Source organism: Garra rufa, chromosome 5, assembly GCF_049309525.1.
Source record: "Garra rufa chromosome 5, GarRuf1.0, whole genome shotgun sequence".
In the NCBI taxonomy this organism is placed as follows: Eukaryota; Metazoa; Chordata; class Actinopteri; order Cypriniformes; family Cyprinidae; genus Garra; species Garra rufa.
Genome location: NC_133365.1, coordinates 53,671,881 through 53,694,675, shown reverse-complemented (window position 1 = coordinate 53,694,675; position 22,795 = coordinate 53,671,881). Strand labels below are relative to the sequence as shown.

General features: G+C 36.7%; 1 protein-coding gene across 1 annotated transcript in view; it reads right to left on the bottom strand.

The window, feature by feature from the left end:
* The window catches only part of tspoap1 (TSPO associated protein 1), a 127,360-nt gene that overhangs the window by 10,990 nt on the left and 93,575 nt on the right, over positions 1-22,795 (bottom strand). Inside the window, exons 18-33 of the mRNA XM_073840146.1 lie at positions 22,693-22,695; positions 20,882-20,941; positions 18,847-19,109; positions 16,335-16,441; positions 16,024-16,133; positions 14,381-15,262; positions 14,143-14,294; positions 13,591-14,050; positions 11,678-12,076; positions 11,181-11,365; positions 10,067-10,792; positions 8,592-8,726; positions 7,694-7,790; positions 6,043-6,173; positions 3,920-4,088; positions 1,152-1,220 (exon numbers count right to left, since the gene is read on the bottom strand). Of these exons, the coding sequence (XP_073696247.1) occupies positions 1,152-1,220; positions 3,920-4,088; positions 6,043-6,173; positions 7,694-7,790; positions 8,592-8,726; positions 10,067-10,792; positions 11,181-11,365; positions 11,678-12,076; positions 13,591-14,050; positions 14,143-14,294; positions 14,381-15,262; positions 16,024-16,133; positions 16,335-16,441; positions 18,847-19,109; positions 20,882-20,941; positions 22,693-22,695 (3,948 nt within the window). The remainder of the gene's footprint in view (positions 1-1,151; positions 1,221-3,919; positions 4,089-6,042; positions 6,174-7,693; positions 7,791-8,591; positions 8,727-10,066; positions 10,793-11,180; positions 11,366-11,677; positions 12,077-13,590; positions 14,051-14,142; positions 14,295-14,380; positions 15,263-16,023; positions 16,134-16,334; positions 16,442-18,846; positions 19,110-20,881; positions 20,942-22,692; positions 22,696-22,795) is intronic.

The window sequence follows — 22,795 nt, the reverse complement described above, 5'->3', positions numbered from 1 at the left end:
ATTTTGAGATAAAAAAGTCAAAATTGTGAGATATAAACAGAATAGTGATATAAATTCGCAATTTATGAGACAAATGACAAATTTTGAGATAAAAATGCAGAGTTATGAAATATAACCTGAATTATGATATATATTAGCAATTTATGAATTTTGAGATAAGGTAAAAATTGTGAGATATAAACAGAATTATGAGATTTACATTTGCATTTTGCAAGAAAATCTCAGAATTTTTAGCTAAAATTCAAAAATGCAAGATATAAACTATATAAACAGAAAATTGTGAGATATAAACAGAATTGAGATAAATTAGCAATTTTCTGGAAAAACCTCAGATTTTTGAGATAAAAACGTATAATTGCGAAAAGTCAACTATCATGTTATTTTATATTATATATAATTATTATTATTTATTTTAGATTTTTTATATTATATTTTATATTATATATTTATATTTGTATATTATTATAATTATTATTGCAATATATTATTATTATTATTATTTAGTTTTAAAAAATAGCTTTTGTAAAATATTGATTGACTACTTACCACTTATGATTTTATTTATTTATTTATTTAGTTAGTTAGTGTTTTTCAGCTCATTTATCTACAACAAAAAAGTTTGCAATAATACCACAAAAATACTTACATGGTCTTGTCTACTTAAAAAAAACATACTATCATAAGTTCTTTTATATTATATATAATTATTATTATTTTAATTATTTATTTTAGATTTTTTATATCATATAATTATTATTGTAATATATTGTTATTATAGTTTGAAAAAAAAAAACAGTTTGAAAAGTGTGCAATAATTACCACAAAAAATACTTATATGGTCTTGTCTACATTAGCAGAAAAGTTTATATATTTTGATGCATTGCTTCATTACAATAACATGCACTGAATCATGCACAATAAGACCAGGAACATTTAGTTGCAAAATAACTTAAAGGTTAAATAGTTCATTTCATGCTGACTGTAGTTTTAAAAAATAAAACCTAGTGAGATTAAGACTATCTAATGTTCGTATTCCCCTTTTGGTCAGAGTTGCCGACGCAGAAGCAGAAAGCTGATGGGAGTGAATTCAGCAAACCAAACGCAGATGAAATCTCGGAGAGAAGGAGGAGACAGCGAGCGCTGACACACACCTTTCTTGGAGCGTCTAGGTTTCGGCGGTGCAGCGGGACGGCGTGGAAGCTGTGCATGTAAGCGGGCGTCTTTATGAAATTTAAACAGGATACGAGGAAAAAAAGGAACAAGTAGCAGACAAGAATGAATGAGAAGCCAAAAGAAAAGTGAAAACCTCACAAAACAAGAATAAGAATAAGCATTAGCATCAGCAATGAGGTGCCACAGTGAGAAAGAAATAGCCGAACCGCCACTGCAGCAAAGCATTCTGGGAAATACGAACCACTGTTGCTCTTTGAACTGCTTACAGCGACCACAGAAAACACACATTACAACAACAGCACTTTGGCACTTTTGCCAGCAAAGCTTTGTGATCTGAAATGAAACTGTAGATTTTAAACATAAACCAATAAAAGCTTGTTTCTGCCACGGGTTGAAAAAATTCAAGTAATTGTGACTTTTTATCTCACAATTCAGACTGTTCTCTCATAATGATGAGATAAAAAGTCAAAATTGCGAGATACAAACAGAATTGTGAGACATAAACTTGCAATAGCATGAAAAAATTCAGAATTTTTCAATAAAAACTACTAATTAAAAAAAATACTTTTGCATTTTGTTAAAATCTGCAAAAAACTGCAAGATATAGAATCAGAATTGTGAGATATAAACTTGCAATAGCACATAAACATAATTATGATATAAATTAGCATGTTGTGAGAAAATCTCACAGAGATTAAAGTAAAAATAATGAGATATAAACTTGTTTTGAATTGTTATATAAACAAAATTGATATATAAAACTCACAATAGAGAGAAAAAAGTAAGAATTTTGAGATAAAAACTTAAAATTGTGAGATATAAACAGAATTATGATATAAATTTGCAATTTGTGAGAAAATCTCACAGAGATTAAAGTAAAAATCATGAGATATAAACTCACAACAGCAAGCAAAAAGTCAGGATTTTGAGATAGAAACTAAGAATTGTGAGATATAAATAGAATTGCAATATATAAATGCACAATTTGTAAGAAAAATGTCAGATTTTTTAGATAAAGTCCGAATTTTGAGACAAAAACAGAAATGTGAGATGTAAACAAAATTGTGAGATACAATTTGCAATTTGCTAAAAAAAAACTCAGAATTTTGAGATAAAAAGTCAAAATTGTGAGATATAAACAGAATTGCGTGATATAAATTTACAATTTGTGAGAAAAATGTCAGAATTTTGAGATTAAAAATGTAGAGTTGTGAGATATAAATATAATTATGATATATATTTGCAATTTGTGAGAAAATCTCAGAGATTAAAGTAAAAATTATGAGATATAAACTTGTGATATAAACAAAAATGTGAGATATACATTTGCATTTTGCTAGAAAAATCTTGGACTTTTGAGTTAAAATTAAAAATCGCAAGATATAAGCTCAGAATTGTAAGATATAAACTTGCAATAGCAGAAAAAGTCAGAATTTTGAGAGAAAAATTTTGAGATTAAAAACATAATTGAGAGATATAAACAGAACTGAGATAAATTTGCAATTTGATAAAAACAAATCTTAGAATTTTGAGATATAAAGTCAAAATTGTGAGATACAAACAGAATTGAGATATAAACTCGCAATTGCAAGAAAAAAAGTAAGAATTTTGAGAAAAAAATCTGAATTTATAAAGTAAAGGTAAAATTTCACAATATTGTATAAACTCATAATTGTGAGATAAAACTCACAACAGTAAGAAAAAAGTCAGGATTTTGGAAAGAAATCAGCAATTTGCAAGAAAAAAAAGTCAAGAGTTTCGATAAGTAAACCCAAAATTGTGTGCAAGAAAGTCAGAGCTAAAAGTTGCAATTAGTTTTTCATTCTGTGGCGGAAACAGGCTTCCACATAAACCAGATTAAATCAAGAACAGATTCATGAAATGCAGTGTGGAATAAAAGTACGCTGGCTTTGTAGAAATGTGCTATTCTCAGTCAGCCCTGATCAATTAATTTTATAATTTTAAAAAATGTCCAATAATAATAAGTGATAAGTATTTAGTTGGTCATGTGATATCGATTTTATTAGGTAAAATAAACTTCATTAGGCTTATGATGTTTTTACATTATTTGTACTATTCATTTCTTTACAAACTGTCTATTGCAATTAAAATCTACAGACAAAAAGTGTAATAAAAGAAACACTCAAATGTGTATTTTGGATGGTTTTTTTCCACTAGTCTGGAAGTAAAATCTCAAATTTGATCAATGCATAAAAAAAGCAATGGTTTTGCCTGTGTCTTGCCTTGAATGAAAGAAAAAATACTGCATCTATCTTTATAGGTTACACAGAAGCACCACTTATCCACTGCCATCACTTTAAGAACTTGAATTCAAGGGAAACCTAAGTTCCTCAAACTTGTTAGTCTGAAGACTATTTTAAAGCTGGTGTCTACAAGCATCATTCTAACTATGGTAAAATGTCAGCAGCGGCTGGACCTTTGTGGCTTTTTGCACGATTACAGGGAGTTAAGACACTTATTTTTATTTTAGAAACATGCTCAAAATGTGACCTTAAATAAATGTCAGAATAGAGCTCTGCTCCAAAAACTAGTCAGTTGTCTATCTAGACAGCACTTAAAGATCCTGATGTGAAACTAGGCATGGCCAGTAATATTATGCTAATGCTTTTTAATGATTTGGACATTGATAAAAGGACATTGCACACACAAATATTTAGTGAAACATAATATATGTCGAGACTGAGGTGTAGATGTGAGCATCTGATGTATGCACTAATAAACACACCTATCTTTTCCATTGATGCCTCTGTGGAGAGGAAGCCCTGCATCAGGAGCTGGTCTCTGGTCTCCTCATCGTCTACCTGGATCTCCGAAACCATATTACACGGCACATAGCCACGACGACCACCCGCCTCGCCTCGGTAGAAACCATCTGCATCTTTGTCCCCATAAACCTGTAGAGAAGAAACACTATGATTGACTTTACTATGTTTTAAATGCTTTATGAACTGCAAAATGATTGGTTTTGCAGGTCGCACTAGAGATAAACATTTTGGAGGTTAATGTGGGTCAGAATTGAGTTCTTTCTTTGTAATTTTAACCCTATAAAGCAGAAGTTCCCAGCTCTGGCCTTCGAGGTCCATTTTCCTGCAGAGTTTAGCTCCAACCCTAATCAAACACACCTTAACAAGTTAATCAAGCTCTTCATCATTACAAGAAAGTTACAGGCAGGTGAGTTTGATCAAGGTTGGAGGTAAACTCTGCAGGAAAGTGGACCTCGAGGGCCAGAGTTGAGAACCTCTGCTATTAAGCCTACTTTATAGGGCTGTGCAATTAATCGAAATTTGGTTTCGATTTCGATTTCTGCTTCAAACGATCATGAAAATGCAGTAATCGAGATGAAACGATTATTGTGCCCCATTCCGCCCCCTTACCACTGCTGCGATTTCGCTCCTCCATTAAAGCCTAATTTCACATGCGAATCAGCAATATCATGTAACGTGACTTTCATAAAACAGGACGTGCTTGATTTATTATTGTTTTTTTTGATGTTGTGTTTTTTATAGCGGTATGCGCTCAGAGAGCACAACATTGACAGGTAAGTTGGCTTTTTTCAAGGTGTGCACCTAAATGGTCAAATACATGCAAAACTAGTTCAAAATGAGGCGCTTGGTGATTATCCATGTAAACCCTTGTCAGTTATGTCTTAAATGATCATAAACGGTTGAGAATGAAAATGTGTGTAACAGTATATTGGATCTGTGTGGCACTTAGAGCAACAAATAATACTCCTCCTGCTGTCTCTGTGATTAATATTAAAAAACGTAAAAATACAAAGAGAAAAATCATTCACTGCTCTTGAATAAAGGACTTTTGGATTTTTATTAAAAAAACAAAGCATGTTTAACTATTACAGTGAAGACGCTGTTATATTTTACATTCAAATATTAACATTCAATTTCTGTATTGTACTGTATTGTTAGACTAATTTAGACTTGCATAAAAGTATTCAGTTTTTTTTTTTATTTGTATCTTTTTTTCTGTTGTATTGCTATCTTTAAATTAATCGCTAATATAAAGTTTTGGACCCAGTCATAATTGTGTTAAATAATCTTATTACAATATTGACTAAAAAAACTGTGATTATGATTTTTGTCAATATCGAGTAGCCCTACTACTTTATCAAATTTCTAAGGCCTCAAATAATCAACATGATCAAAACCTTGCTGTTAAAGCTGTTGCACACGATCTACTCAATGACTTCTGTCGTTTGATAATTTTGACTTTTTTAGCAAGAAGAGGGCCTTCTAGTATAATTAAGGGTTCCCACTCTTTCATGAACACCAGATTCAAGGACTTTTAAGGACTTTTTTAAGTACCATTTATTTTATACTGTATAAAGCACCTATCAAATTCACACCCCCAGCATATATAGCAGCATTAAAGTGCTTACTGTACCGAACATTTCACTTAAACGTTTACATAAAAAATGTCAGAGTAATATTGATGTTTTGAATGTGTAGGTTTCATAAATTCATGTTCAAAGGAATTTAATGAAATCCATTGAATATTCAAATGAAATTTCTAAAATTTTGATAAAATATGCATTAAACTGGTTTTTGCTGTAGGAGTGCTTCAATGCAGTGAATTACTTGAAATACAATGGTTTAGAAACCTGCTTTTTTGCCATACAAATAACAGTATCTGCACCAAATTACAAAATTAACAATTTCTGCTTAGTTTGGGCCTCTGAATAAACCAAACTGTTTTTCCTCCATTTTCTCAATATTTCATACTACATGAGCCATAAAAGCCTGAAGGATCAAATATGATAAAAAAATGATTTTTACAGGATTAAAGACAAATGCATGTGTGGAAATCACAAATTTAAATTCAGCAGAGTCATACCTTGATAATCTGGCCCTCTTTAAAGGGAAGCTCCTCTTCAGCAGCATCAGGATTGGGTGACATGACTGCAGGATCATATGGGAAGAGGGCAACAAAGACTCTCACCTCATTTTCTCCAGATGCTCTGGGCTCTGCAACACCAAAGAGCAAACACAAACTGAGAAATTATTCCACATTTATGCAGCAACACATTGGTGGTTGATCCGGTTTCACATTTTGGGAAGCTGAATTCAGATTTGTATGATGCATGTAAAATATTAGAGTCAGTAAACGTATGTTCGTGGTCTCCCCTGCCTGAAAATAGAATTGGTCTGGCCCAGGCGTGTCCTTAAGTGAGGTAATCATACTAAAACCTCCTGATCCTAAGCCGCCATGAGCCGCTACAGAAACGTGCATGCATGAGTCATCCGTACAGAGCGAGAACGACAGAAAAAGAGAAATACACACAAAATGTCTATTCAGATAACAAAAAACTTTGTGATTTTAATAATGTTGTTATGGAAGGGACTCCACTATGAAGTCCACTATACCATATTACATTTAATAAAACCAAATCAGCTCTGATTCCTGATGTTGATTGGTCTAACTAATGTTTCCTGTAGTTTAAAAATCACAATTTAGCACCATTCAACTGTGCTGATCAAATAATTACTATATGAATTAATAAAAAAGCATTACTAAAAGAACCTACTAAATTAATAAATACAACTGTAAAGATACAATTTCTGTAAAGGAAACACAAATGCCCCAAAACACCACCCATCCTGTGCTATTTTTTTGGACATGCATGCAAGATAAAACTGCTGTTCTGTACATTGGAGTTTTGACAGTAGCACTCAAGCATCTGTCAGGGTCATCAGGTCAAGGGTCAGCACGCTGCAGCCATCAGGATCAATTTCCTGTTTCTAGATGAGTTTGAAGAGGGTGGGTGAGGGCTATAGTGTAAAACACAGATGTATAATGTCTGGTGTCAGTCATGTTTGTGTTAAGCTCATTAGTGAGGATCAAGACCATCTGTAGCAACAATCAAGGGCAGAGCAAAGAAAAAGGGTCACTTCACAACCTCTGTGTGTCATATTTGAGGGCAAATATGAAGAAAAAGAAGCTACCTTTGGGAAAACCACCTTTTGGGGATGTCCTCAATGAAAAAACAAAATTCAAAAGTATACTAAATAATAGTTTTAACTGTAAAAGTTCAATGTTGTACTAGGAAACAACGTTTGGGTTTTCAGGGATGTGGTCAGATGTTGTCCACTTCCAAATTTGTATGATATCATGGTTACTTTATATATAAATGCAAATCTGTGGGTTTTCAATTAAACAAATTGTATGGCCGCATTCCTCAACAAGCAAGTTCGGAATATATTACAAGCCAAGCTTTAACACTTTATGTTAAGAGCTTTGATCAAATCACTAACCCTAAGAATGAGCAATTAAAAAGCAAAAGAGCCTACTTATTAGTTTTATTTAAGCACAACAGAAGTCTCAATTTACACTAGGCTAGATACACGTGTTGGTTTGGTTGAAACTAGCTTTGGAGAAGAACGATTAAGGGCAAATGGATAAATGAGAGAAAGAAAGGGATGTGATCTAAATGAGAGCTGAATGCAGTTCACAATGAGAGACAGAGAGGGAAGTGAGAGAGTCTTACCTCTATGCAGTCTAATTTCAGAGCGTGGCGATTTTGGAGTGACATCGCACCACGCTGCACCTGGATCTGCCAACGATGCTTCTCTTCCACCTGTCTCCTGGTTTGAGAGAAACAAACAGTTAGATAATGACACGTGGGATACAGCCACTAACTAACATCTTTAGATTAGTAAACACATATTCACTATTAAGTAAAGAGTTTTCCTTCAATAAACAAATTTGCTGCATACTGATAGTATGCAAGGTTAAAGGATCTAGAATATTGTCATGCAAAATAAGACACTAATGTGTCCTCCATATATATTAGAAAACAGCCAAAATGCTAGTAAATGCATGCTAATAAGCAACTAGTAAATAGTGATTAGTGTTCCCTAATCTAACGTTACCAACATCACAGTGGAACAACTGTAACGTCACACAATCTGCATGTAATACCACATATGAACACTAGGGGCTCCAGACTAGAACAACTGCTTAGAAGCCACTTGCTTTTAATAAACATTTAGTAATTTTGACAAATTACAGAATAAGAATAGTCCATATTAAATGCCTGCCAAGCTAGCATTTGGCACATTTGTAGCATGCAGTGTTTCTGTGTGCAGCTTACTTTGCTTAGCTTGCTACCTGTTAACCAAAAAGCCTGAAACACTGTCTATACATCTTATCGCAATTGCATATGTATCTGTTCTGGCATCTTAGGCAAATCACTATTGCTAACTCTTTTTTACTGAGTTAGCAGATAGCCTGGAGCCCTGAAATACATACACAAGTCAAAAAAGCCAATGCTCAAGCGACATTTGATTTCTAGATCAACAGAAGCAGCACATGGGGTTGTTCTTTGTAACAACACAGTGGAATCTGGGGAACAAAGAGGAGATCCCTGTGCAGGTATGACATACAGTTTCATACAGCCCATCAGTGCTGTCCAGTCTCTGCTTTAAACGCTCAAGCAGTCTCTGGACAACCTTAAAGATACGTGGAGCAAGCAGCATCCCATTTGTATCAAGGAAAGGAGAAGCACGGAAGCAAGTAAACTTGTTGAGCAATAATACACAGCCACAGTCTTAGCATAGTGCAACATTCTAATTGAACACTGGGAAGAATAAGACGTAGGACAAATACATAGAGCAGTGCTGCCAACTACACAACTACAAATATGAGGATGCCTTGACTAGAGACTGGGAGATAGGGTGTAGGGTACACAATCATCTGCAAGGAACAAGATGTAGAGGCTTAAACCTTTTGCATCCACAGTAAAATTGGTGTTGGAAAGTCATTGCATACTTGGTAGAATCCAATATAGCACAGTGGTCACTGTATGTAGTAAATTAATGCATTTGAAATGTTCCACGCTCCATGTAGAGTTGGGAATAAAGAACCACTTCTTATTCAGAACTGATCTGTTTTTGTCTTCCAGTTCCATTTACAGGTACAGGAACATCTGCATTCTTCTTGAGCAACTTAATATGAAATATACATATTAGAGGTGCCAGAATGTGCAGCAATGCCATAATCTTGCAAATGCTCATCAGGAGGATTCATTGAAGGATCGACTTGGTCTTAGATGTTTCTTCTAAAATTCCAGAGCAGAAAAAAAAATTCAAGGAAATAGTTAATGTACACTAAGCATGGAGTTATAAAATGAGTCTGGATTGCAGCTCTGGGCCCGTATTCACAAAACATTTTATCTTGGCACTAAGAGTTCTCCTAAACAGCAGTGAAAGTTTTTAGCTAAGAGTTTTCTCTTAAAACCTATCCACAAAGCTGCTGAGACAAACTTTTACTAAGGAATAGAGAGAAGTCTAAAGCTAAGAGTAAGGCCGGGGTTGACCTCGTTGCTATGGATGATGTCAGCATGCCTACTAACTATGCACACAGTTTGATTAAAGGATTGTTAATCAAACGTTAAGTAGAATTGGAATCAGAATTGCTCAATTCCTTAGGGCTGGCCATTGCTAACTCCAACAATACCATTAAGCCTGGTTGATCAACTCTGGCCCTTGAGGTCCACTTACCTGCAGATTTTAGCTTCAACTTTAATCAAACACACCTGAACCAGCTAATGAAAATTACAGGTAAGTGAGTTTGATCAAGGTTGGAGCTAAACTCTACAGAAAAGTGGATCTTGAGGGCCAGAGCTGACACCCCCAACTCTAAACCTTCCAACTATGATGCAACAAGTCAGACAAACTAAGCTTCAGTGAACCCATGAGAATGGCAACTGATGTGGGTGCAAACTTGTGCTCATTTTTGCTTTTAGGATGCAAAAGGTTTTAGCCATCTCATAAAGGGATGGGCAGGTTCTCAAAGAGTGCTTCTCAAGGGAAAGATGGCTGTGGTACAACAGGAGACGGATGGACAGAGGACAACCCACCCATGAGCGGCTGCTTGAGGGCAGCTCTGGCTGGGATCTGCATGTCAGGGGCAAATGGTGGTACTCATTGTTACCACCTTCCACCCACCACTCCGAGCTCATTTGTTCTAACACCACTTCTCCAGGATCAAACAGCTGAGGCTCCTCGTCGTTATCGGTTCCATACTCTACGTCAATCTCTGTTGTGGGTCCAGTGGGCGATTTCACACGGTGTATGGTCTTGCTAAGCAAATACGATCCCTGCCCTGTTCCTGAAGTTATCTGGCTACGGAGTGAGGCCTCTCTCCTGAGTCGGTCGCCATGGCCTTTGTGCGGTGTGCGGCGTGAAGCCACACTTAGAGAACTAGGGCCAGCGTACAGGCTACTGTCAGACTCCAATTCCACCTCTTCCTCATCTAGATAGTTGATGGTATCCACCGTGTCAGCGTAATGCACTCTAGGTCTAGTCCTGACTGGAACAGTCCCTTTGTATCTCACTACAGGCGAATCGTATTCCATTTTATGTCCATGATTGTGACGGTGGGGGGAATGTCGGCGACCCTCATGACCTTTGGCAGAAGTAGTCCACCCTGGGGAAGGCCTAGTGTGGGATTCCGACTCGGTGTTGTCTTCCTCTTCCGTGACTTCTGGGATGCTGAAGAGCTGCTTGTTGTGGTAGGCCTGAGGGGGGAGCTTTATAATCCTCTCCAAAATTTCTTCATCGCTGTCAAGTTCCCACATTTCAGACTGGGTTGTTTTAGAGGAGCATTGGGAGTTACCGGAGTAGGAAACAAGCAAGGTGATAGATCGAGAACATACAGATGAGGCAAAGGTTTTGTTTGGTGTCAAAAGTGGAAAATAGAACAAAAGGAAACAAGAAAATTAAAATGCAACAGAGGAAATATAAGAACAGTAAGAACGTAAATGACAACTACGGGTAACATTTGTCCCCACTTGTTAGGACAAACACAGCCAATCAGAAGATGCTGGATATTTAACACAGTTATACAGAGCAGGATTATAATATAAGCATGATTACCTGGTGGAATACCAACAAAATGTCCTGACACATTGCTCAACTTTTTGTCCAAAGAGTCACTAAGGAAAACTACAACATTCATGTGAACATACATACCCTGCCCATAGGAGCTGCACTGTAACCTCTCAAGGTGATGTCAGCGATAGGCTCAGAGTACAGATCTTCTTCCTCTTCTTCCAGTATGTCAGACAGATCAGACCGACTGCTCTCCCCATGGTAGTCTGGGGGAGGGTCCATAAGACCACCAGCATAGACCTGATAGAGTACCACAAAAACAACAACTTTAACTCTGAGACACTTGGACAAGGGTGTATATTTTGCTCATGAAGGGCCACCTTCCTGCAGATTAAGTTGCAACTTGACCCAACACACCTAAGTCCCAAAGACCTTGATTAGCTGGTTCAAGTGTATTTAATGTGGTTTGGAGCTAAACTTTGAAAAACAGAGGCCCTCCAGGAGCATTATTAGGCACCGCTGCAATAGGACACCACAATGTTTCAATTAATTAAGGAAGATTAGCTCTACGGCAATGGTAAGATTCTTGATAACAATTGAACAGGGACACACGTGGTCTCCAGATTTGGTTTGGAAACTGACCTTTATTCGAGGTTGAGGTACAGGCCGCAGGAATTCTTCTATTGACACAAGCCTGGCATTTTCCCTGTCTTCCTCGGGCTCTGACTCAAAGGGTGATGGATTGGGAGGCCTCAGTGGGTGCGTATCTGGGACATCGAGAGGGTCCTTTCCTGGGATGTTGACTTTGGGGCAGGTGGAACTGGGTGGTGGTGTGTGAAGTTTGGCACGGGGGTCCTCCAAGAAGTCGGAGAGGGAGGCAACAGGACGCTGGCCTCCTGGGGTGTCTGTGTCTCTGCCTGGGTTCTGCACAGCAGGAGCCACACTGGACTGCACTGGCACTGATGCAGGTACAACAACAGATGTAGGTATGGGCGCAGACATGGGCACAGGCATGGTGGTAGGTGTCATGGACACTGCTGTGGGCATGGGTACTGGTGTGGTCAAGGGAGCAGGTACAGCCATGGATGTTGGTGTAGCAACAGGCACAGGCATGACCATGGACGCAGGTGAAACCATGGGTGCAGATACACTCACCTGTTGATTGAAATGTTTTAATAGCTTACTAAGATTCCCAACTATTTTCCAACTCTAAACAGAAACCATACAGTGAGGAAAAAAAATTGATTTTGTACATTTGCCCACTGACAAAGAAATGATCAGTCTATAATTTTAAAGGTAGGTCTGTTTGAACAACGAGAGACAGAACAACAGAAAAAAATTCAGAAAACGCATTTCACAAAAAAGTTACAAATTGATTTGCATTTTAATGAGTGAAATAAGTATTTGAACCTTAACCCCATAGAAAATCTGTGAAGGGAGCTGAAGGTTTGAGTTGTCAAACATCAGCCTCTAAACCTTAAAGGTGCCATTGAATGCACTGAAACAATATTTTAAATTGTTCTCTGATATCTACATAGAAGGTACATGGCATAGGAAAGGGCAAAAAATCTGCACAAATGGTTTTACAGGTCCATTTACAACCCTAGGATTTGCCGTTGTGAATCCGCGACATTTTTTTCTCTCACTGCTCTGATCGCATGTGCTCTGTGTAACGTTATACTGCAGCGAAGTAGTATAATATAAGAAGGAATTATCACACAAGTTTTGATGGTTTAGTGATGCTCAGGATCTGTAAATCATTGGCCATCATCAGTGCACTCATCTCTCCATTTATGTGGTAAGTTAAATCTTATGTACAGGCTACCGCTAGCATTAAGCTAACCATGTCCCTTCAGTGGTTTTACTGATGTACTGACGTTACTGATGATTGGGCTATGCAAATGTTGGGGGCGTAACTATTAACGATCAGGACTATTGCGTAATAGTCAGTGTTATATTGGAATTTACCTATTTTTCGGTGGTCTTTTGCAAACACCAGATTTATATAAGAAGGAGGAAGTGGTGGTGTTTGAGACTCATGGTATGTCATGCCCATGTACTGAACTGTTATTATTCAACTATGCCAAGCTAAACACAGTTTTCCATTCTATGGCACCTTTAATGACTTGAAGAGGATCTGCAAAGAGGAGTGGGCGGAATCCCGCCTGAGATGTGTGCAAACCTGGTGGCCAACTACAAGAAATGTCAAAACAAGTGTTTTGCCACCAAGTACTCTGTCATGTTGCGAAGGGGTCAAATACTTATTTCACTCATTAAAATGCAAATCAATTTATAACTTTTTTGAAATGCGTTTTTCTGGATTGTTGTTGTTGTTGTTATTCTGTCTATCATTGTTTAAATAAACCTACCATTAAAATTATAGACTGATCATTTATTTGTCAGTGGCCAAACAGACAACGTATCTCAACTCAAGTACAACCAATTCTACATTACATTGTAATGCTAAACATTTTCTTTCTTAAACATTTCCAAAACTGTAGGCAAGTAGATTTTTAGTTTAAACTCACCATTGAGTTATTACGTGAGGCACATAGCGGCAGTGCCTCATGTGCTGCAATGGGTGCAGCTGATGTTGGGTTTGCCCAGGCTTCTACAAAGGATGCAGGAGACGGAGGTGCCTCACGACCGACTGCATTGGGTGTGTTGATGTAGACTCCCCGCACAGGACCAGTGGTGTGTTCGTCCAGTGTAGCAGCGTGTGGCAGAATGGGCGTTTTGGCAGCAGAGAGAGATGTGGCACAGACAACAGGATCTGGGTTGGCACTGGCCGTGAGGACACTGGCGGTGGCTGGCACAGACTGGCATTGAGGCAATGAGGCACCGGACATGATGGCAGGCAATTTGGCGGGCACATTCACTGGCAATGAGTCCAGCGACTCACCAAACGCTGACATGGTCCGTACGGTGAGCTCATGGGCCGCCTGCAATGTCTGGATCTGAGATGGACCAATCAGAGCACTGCCTGCCGTGGGTGACGACACCTCTAATACCTAAAGCCAAAGGCAAGAGTGTTTTACACGCACACTTATTGTATAAATCAAATTATATAAATAGTGGACTTCAGAAGAATTCTTTGGTTCACCTTCTTCTTGTCAGCGTAGATGGTGTAGCCAGTGACTCGTACACCATTGGACGTCCCGGCGGCATCTATGGTAACGGGCAGCCAGCTAATCTGAGCTATTCCCAGAGATGGGCCCTGTTCCAACTGCACATCCAGAGGAGCATCAGGAGGACCTGTAAGACAAGTGTAAGGGTCAAAGATCAAACCAAAGGAACTTCAGCAAGAAAAGAAACAGCATCAATGTATCTTTGCAACTTACCTGCAGTCAGAGTTGTGAAAGAGGTCACTGCGGTTTTGCGTTCTCGGCACTCCGGCGGTAATTCCCAGGCTGTGCGGTGCGGCCTGGCCTCCACTTTAACGTCGTAATGCATGTTGGGTGAGAGGTTACTGAGGCACAGTGAATAACATCCCGCCTTTACCAGCTCACACTCCTCGTCATTCAAGGACACAATGTGCACATAGTTACTGTTGCTAGGCAGCCAGGTTAGGCTGGCCGAGGTAGCCGTTACGCGTTCAACATGCAGGTGAGTCGCCGCCACGCACACGTCACGTCCGACTAGCATACTGCAACGCAGCTGATCCGAGTTGCCGCGCTCCGTCAGGCACTGCACCGCAATCCGATATGCCTTCTGCGCCAATTCCAGCCTTTCCAGAACGGCCTTCGTTTGGGTACCAAATGGCACGTTGATTCGCAACTCGTGGTCCACATAGACGTTATAGCTAAACACAGAACCCCAGCCGGCCGGGACCAGCGGAGACTCCCAGCCGATGATGACGCTCTTGGCTAACTGCTTGATTAGCGTTAGCTTGCGGGGGTAAGGCACAGTGTCCACCCCAACTTCCTCTAGATCCAAGTCTAAGCCGTTAGTGAGCGGGACCGCAGGGTTAGCAGGGCTGGCTTTGGCATTGTCACCTGGAGCCGAGGCTGTCGTGGAGGTCTCCGTCCTCTCGGAGGCGCTGTGGGCAAAACGCAAGTGGTGTTGGTGCAGCCGCTCGCTGCCACTGTGGAAGCTGCTCTCCTGGAAGGAATTATGGGACACATCACCAGCCTGGTGAGGGTGCGAGTTCATGAAGTCGTCGTCCGACACGCGCTCCACAAAGTTGGAGGGAACAAGGCCTCTTCTGCCGTCCATCAGCTCACCTACAGAGGGTGACAGACATAATGTAACAAAAAAAAGTGTTGGTTGTAGATAGTGTTACTAAAGGAAATTTAAACTAGATTTTTAGACGTTTAGAAGTGAAAACTGAAAATATATGAACATTAATATAACACAGTTGAGGTCAACATCTGCAAAATGTGAATTATTTTACCAAAATAAGAGGGATTATACAAGAGAAAATAATAGTTGAATTTATAATAATCACCCTGTTCAAAAGTTTACATTCCCCTTGATTTTTTAATACTGTGTTGTTACCTGAATAATCCAAAGCTGTGTTTTTCTGTTTAGTGATAGCTGTTCATGAGTCCCCTGTTTGTCCTTAACAGGTAAACTGCCTGCTGTTCTTCAGAAAAATCCTTCAGGTCCCACAAATTCTTTGGTTTTCCAACATTTTTGTTTATTTGAACCCTTTTCAACAATGACTGTATGATTTTAAGATCCATCTTTTCACACTGAGGACAACTGAGGGACTCATATGCAGCTATTACAGAAGTTTCAAACACTCACTGATGCTCCAGAAGGAAAAACCATGCATTAATACCCGGGGGTGAAAACTTTTGAACAGAATGGAGATGTGCACATTTTTCTTCTTTAAATATCATATTTTTTAATTTAGTACTGCACTTCAAAGGCTACAGAAGATACATGTTATATGTTTCCCAGTAGACAAAATAAGATAACTATATATATATATATATATATATATATATATATATATATATATATATATAAATAAAGTCACCCTCATAGAAGCCGTCATCATCCATGTCTCCGTAGACGTAAATGTACTCTCCTGCTGTGAGGGGCAACTCAACCTCTGGGTTATCATTAGGACCATCATAAGGATTGTAACTGCATTTAGAAAATAAAACAAGAGTGTGTCATTTGTTAGATGTAAAGATACTTTCTAGTTTAATATGCAGAAGCTGTATCATTCAAGTAAACCATTCATAGGTTGATTTTCTCTATCAAGCATAAACACTTGTGTTGCATGCCACTGCTGATGATCATGGCAGTTCAGTTCATGCTGTAAGGTTGTTTAATACTGTTTACCTGTAACGTGCAATGAAGACCTGAAGTTTAGCTGCTCCTTTGCTGACCGAATACGGTGCTGGAGAAACATCAATATCCAGCTCCTCAACTTCACTAGCAGTGTCCACCTGAAACAAACAATACACACACTCAGCAATAATATCAGACAAATGAAATACTGAATAGATGGCAGAACAATTACATGCCAGCAATTTGCTAATAAGACTGTGATTTGGATCTTAAACAAATTTGAACTTGCTTTAATCTAAACCAGAATCGCTCAAGCTCGTAAAAAACTGGTCACAAATTAGTTCTAATACGAAAAAATCTTTTTCGGCTGTAAGCATTAAAACAATGCCCTACCATATTGCAGCGCATCAAAGCTTCTCCTTATTTTTATATTTTAGACATCCATCAATTATGGTGAAGAAAAAAAAATACAGCGCTGGTGGAAACAACACAAGACTTCGATTTTACTTTCGAGACCGACAAAAAATGCAAGTGATCGCGTTTAGCTTCCACTCTCTGCACAAACTATTGGATATGCACCTAATAGCGCACATTTATCTAGGTTTAATGTTTAAACTAACATTGTTTTATACTTGAACTGTTTTATATCTTTAGATTTGATTTGGATTTTTTGAAGATTTGAGAAGGCAAATTGATCAAACAGACTACGACCAGTCTTCCACTGGGCGCTGTTCATTAAAATAAATAAATAAATTATATTTAACGAACAAAAAATGCTCCAAATGTTTTTCTAAATTAACTTAATAAAAAAATATATATATATAATCACTTGGCCATTACATACAAAACTGAACTATTTTAGCTGAAGCACAAGGTCACTAATCTTAGTTCATAGAGATCTCACAAAGTTCTGCAAAAACACATAGGATAGTTTGCCAGATCTTCAATTGCTTTTGCTTTTCCAGTCAAATTATGGTATCAATCTAATTACAAAGATGCCAACATGGACAGATTACATGATGCCTTCATCTTCAAAAACTACGAGCAAAAACTCATAACAATTATACATGCACTGTGCTCATCTACTTCAAAACATAAAAACGGTCCAATAGCAGCTTCTCATGTTATGCAGCACATGTAGAATGTTCATTAGTAAATAATAATAACAGGTCTGTTGTTTAATAAACTTGCAGAGTCATCATCTAAATATAGTGCTGCTGTGAGTAAGAAGTAAATGGAGTCATGCAGGCATTATTTATAGCTCAAGGGTAAAACCTTTTATGGATAATCACTTACAACTACTACAACCTTCATAATCCAGCAGCACTGCACAGGATTATCTCACTGAATATCAGCTTTAGACAGCTGCACGCGCGCCGAGAGCACCTGCACTCTGACCCCGGAACAGTTTTTAAACTTCATAGATAAAGCTCATCAAACACTCCAAAAGTAAACTCATTCATGAAATCAAACCCAGACAGAATCAACAAATGATATGCATTCTAGAGGATTCTGTGCAAAAAAGTGCAGTGAAAAAAATAGCTTGGTGTCTATGTTTGTAACTTTTTATGTAGCTGTTTAATTAATCATTAATATACTATTGCAGCATTTATTATATTTTTAATTTAAATAAATTTTCCTAATGTATATATATATATATATATAGTGTATACATACATACACTGTACATATAGACGCATACAATTATTATTTTTTTTACATTTTTTGTTTAGTTTAATTTCATTATTTTTCTCATTTTATTTTCAGCATTTTTTTCGTATCTTTTTTTTTTGGTATTGATTTTTGAGATCCCAGTTCATGTCAAATGTACCATGTACTAGACACATGCACTTGAGCTTTTATTTAGTATTTATAATATTTTGAAAACATTTTTAATCATAACAGTTTTTATTTTAATTATATTTTAATTTTAAAATTCAAGTCATTTCATTGTTTTTGTCATTTTTATTTATGTTTTTTTATTTAAATTTTTTAAATGTCTATTTAGTCAATTTTTTACATTAATTTATTAGTTATTATTTTTAATATTATTATTGTCTATTTTAATTATACCAGTTTGTTTAATATTATATATCAATGATTTGAACTACTATTTTTTTTTTAAATAATATCTATTTAGTTTTTAGTAATTTTTTAATACTGTAGTTTTTGTGGTTTTATTTAAAAAAAAATTGCCAATCCCTGTATTAGACACATGCATTTGTTTTACTGTAGTATTATTAATATACTGCTATTATTATATTAATTATGAATATATTCTTTTTTTATCCCCCCCATCACATTTTTACTCAGTTTGTTGTGTTCTGTTGTGTTGTTTAACTAATATAATAATAATATAAATAATATAACTAATATAAAAAAACCATTTTGTTTTTTGTTTTTATTTCAGTTAACATTTTCAATACGTTTAATACATTTAATTAATGATAACAACACAAATCTAGTTGTCTAATAAACCTGGTATTGTATATTACAAATATTGGTTCTTTTGTAAATCACTGTGGGTAAAAGTGACTTCTAAAATATTAACAATGCCTCTCACCTCATGTGTAGGACTGGCCTTTCTAGGGCTGGCTGGGTGAGATCCAGCGGATTTGGGTGACAGGTGAGTGGTCTCAGATCTGGGTGGTGTAGGACTGGACGTGGAGCCGGACTTCACGCTGATGGCAGGCAGCTCTCGATGTTTGACGGTCGGTGAGCGTTCGGGTCGTGACAGTTCAGCCGCATGTGGAGTGGAGCCCGCTCGCAAAACTGCAGCCACATCTAACATGCAACGAGTGCAGAGAAACACAACTTTAAACAATGCTAAATAATATTTACAGTACTATATAAATAGCTTCATATCAAAAGGAGATGTTATGAGCTCGATAGGATAAACATGCATATGTAAGTGTGCACAGATGTGGGATAATGCTTTGAGCAGCTGTTTACATGCATGCGTTTGTGTGTCTAGTAGTTGACCCATGTGATCTACAGGTTAACATCAGGGTTGATTAAATGCAAACCATCTGCTTGCAAAAGGGTCATGGCCTCGTCACTATAGCAGAAATCATTCTTTGACCTTTATCTTTTACCCTTTGCTCACATTCATAAAAATCATTTTCAAATAATTCCATAGGCTACATTATAGTGGAATAATCAGACAGAAGCAAATGAAAACACAAAAATGCACAGCAGTGCATGTTAAATTTAAACATGCTGTTATTTGTGATAAACATAATAATACAACCAGACCTTCAGCCGATGATTAAGACTATGTTCAGAACGGAGAACTTAGAGCAAACAGTGCAGTATATAATAAATTGAGTGATTTTTTTTAAAAAGTAGTACAAGAAACAGTGATGCAGTTGCCACACTTTGACCTCACTAGGTTGCATGATTAATTTACTAAGTATCCAATTATCTATTATCATCTTGGAAATATTTACTGTTACTGTCATTTACATTTTAATCCAATTTAAAGTCAAAATGTCAAAAAAGACAGCGGACATCACTTAGGTTCATTAGTTGAGTGAATTGCATCGTGTAATAAATTGCACTTTGGCATGCTGCAAATTATTTTTAAAGCGTAGAAGATTCTTCAGGAATTTCATGTTTTTAAATATGTTTAATTCGAAACTCTAAGACGGACACCCAACATAATATCTGATATTTACCATCTGAATCTAACAATGTCATGTCAACAAATAGAAAAGATAGCCTTCTATTAATTACCATGTTAATTATTGTGCATTTTAGTCCCAACAGCAAGGGTGCTTTTTTACCCCAAATACCACGCTTTTACATTTTCATTTGTTATTTAAAACCTGTTGCTTTAATTACCTTAAACAAAACTGAAAATCATTAAGAAGGCCTTTGTCACAAGATATAATGAATAAGTTTAGCGATTCTCATTTGCTACTTAAATCTACAACATTTTTACAAATATCGTATATTAGATCAAGTAAGCACAGAATTGGTTTAGACACATTTGCATGTGTATCTTGAAAAGCAGATGTTTTGGAAAGTGACAATAACAGAGGAAAATAATGTCAAAGCCGCCTTTAGCCCTGTCGTACCCTACAAGTATTATGGTAGTAAACCATTCCAAACATAGTCAAGCAGCAGCTGTCATGAAGCACAGATCATAATGGTGAATTCTGATTGGTCCATCAGAATAAGCAGTCAATCATATGCTCACAAAGCTGAGAAACATGCAATGTGCTACCAATTGCATAAGTGATCACATGACAAAACCAAATCATTTCCATAGACAAAATCAAAACCAAACCGATGTTAACAAGGTGAGATCTGCAAACCACCATCATCAACACATAAAACGGCAATCAAATCACAAAGCGGTTCAGGTTAGGGGTGGGCGGTATGATTGACTGTATGGGTTTCTCACACTATATATATTGTCATATCGCCCAGCTCTAGCTCAGTCCTGATCATATCAAACTCTTCATGGATGTGACCCCTTCTGCCCACTGCTTACTACAAGGTCACACTCCATGTGTTATTCATGCAGGTGGACACATGACGTCAACAACCTAGAACCAAACCGAGTTCAATAGTACCAGGCTCAGAGGCGTCACAGAGGGCTTCATTACCCTCCAAACTCCAGAAAGCGATGTCTTCCCATGAGGCATTTGTGCCTGGAAAAAGAGGGGATAATGCAGATGCAATCCACTTATGGATCTCAGACACTCATTCTTAGGCTGTGCTCCAAAACCTAGTAAGCTGCCAACCTAGACAGCATAGGTGTGAATCTGACAAAAGCTGGTCCAAAAAGTAAGCAGCAATTCTATGTTAACCTTAAAATGCAGCTTGTTTTGGCCTAATTCTATGGCAATATATTGTGTGCAATATACTGTGTGTAGACAAAGCCATAATGCATTATCCTCCTGAGACCTGGGAAAAAGTTTTGTAAAAAAAATGGTATTTTTTCATGTTATTACATTGTTTAGAGCAGGGGTTTTCAAACCTGTCCTGGAGCCTCCCCTGCCCTGCACATTTTGTATGTCTCCTTTATTAGGCACACCCAATTCAGGTCTTGCAGTCTCTACTAATGAGCTGATGATTTGAATCAGGTGTATTAGATGAGAGAGACAAGCAAAATGTGCAGGGCAGGGGAGGCTCCAGGACAGGTTTGAAAACCCCTGGTTTAGAGTAAAAAAAAAAAAAAAGAAAGAATTTTACAATTTTTAAAAATTTATATTTCATTTATAAGTGATGCTATGTCCTTGGTATAGGACATCGGGACTCCAAAAAAGAAAGAAACAAGAAAAAAAAAAACATGCATAGGCAAAAATATATATATTTTTAAAATCGGCAATACATTTTTAGGTTTTAGGATTTATTTTTTTAACCAAACTTTGTATAAAGATGAGTCTCAACTATGTTATAACAGAACAATTTTTTATACATTTTTCTTTATGTAAAATGTTTGTAAATGGGTTTTCTCATTATATACAATGAATCTATAAACTAAATATAATTTGCATATAAATGTGATTTGCATATAACTAAATATAATTTGCATATAAATGTGACATGTAACATGTAATGAAAAAATAAGTTAAATAATGAGAGTAATAATTTACAAGATTTTCATAATAATATATAATATTTCATAGGAATATTGAAATATAATTTATTTCCCCATTCATTTGTTGTGTCCCCCAATATGCGTAATAAACACGCTTTTAGTCCCGGCATCCTAATATGTGACCCTGGACCACAAAACCAGTCATAAGGTTAAATTTTACAAAACTGAGATATATACATCATATGAAAGCTCAATAAATAAGCTTTCTATTGATGTATAGTTTGTTAGGATAGGACAATATTTGGCCGAGATACATCTATTTGAAAATCAGGAATCTGAGGGTGCAAAAAAATCAAAATACTGAGAAAATCACCTTTAAAGTTGTCCAAATTAAGTTCTTAACAATGCATATTACGAATCAAAAATTACATTTTGATAGGTTTACAGTAGGAATTTTACAAAAAATCTTAATGTAACATGATCTTTACTTAATTTCCTAATGATTTTTGACATAAAAGAAAAATCAATAATTTTGACCCATACAATGTATTTTTGGCTATTGCTACAAATATACCCCAGCGACTTAAGACTGGTTTTGTGGTCCAGGATCACATATGAGAAACATCCAGAGAAATCAATGATTATTATAGAAACACCACTGTTCAAAAGTTTGGGGCTGGTAAGATAAAAATAGTCTCTTCAGCTCAACAAGGTTGCATTTATTCGATCAAACATACAGTAAAAACTGTAATATTGTGAAATAATTTTATAATTTAAAATAACTGTTTTTAATGTGAATATATTTAAAAATGTAATTTATTCCTGTGATCAAACCTGAATTTTTAGCATCACTACTACAGTCTTCAGTGTCACATGATCCTTCAGAAATCATTCTAATATGCTGCACATGAAACATTTTTATTTTTTTCAATATCAAAAACAGTTGTGCTGATGCACATTT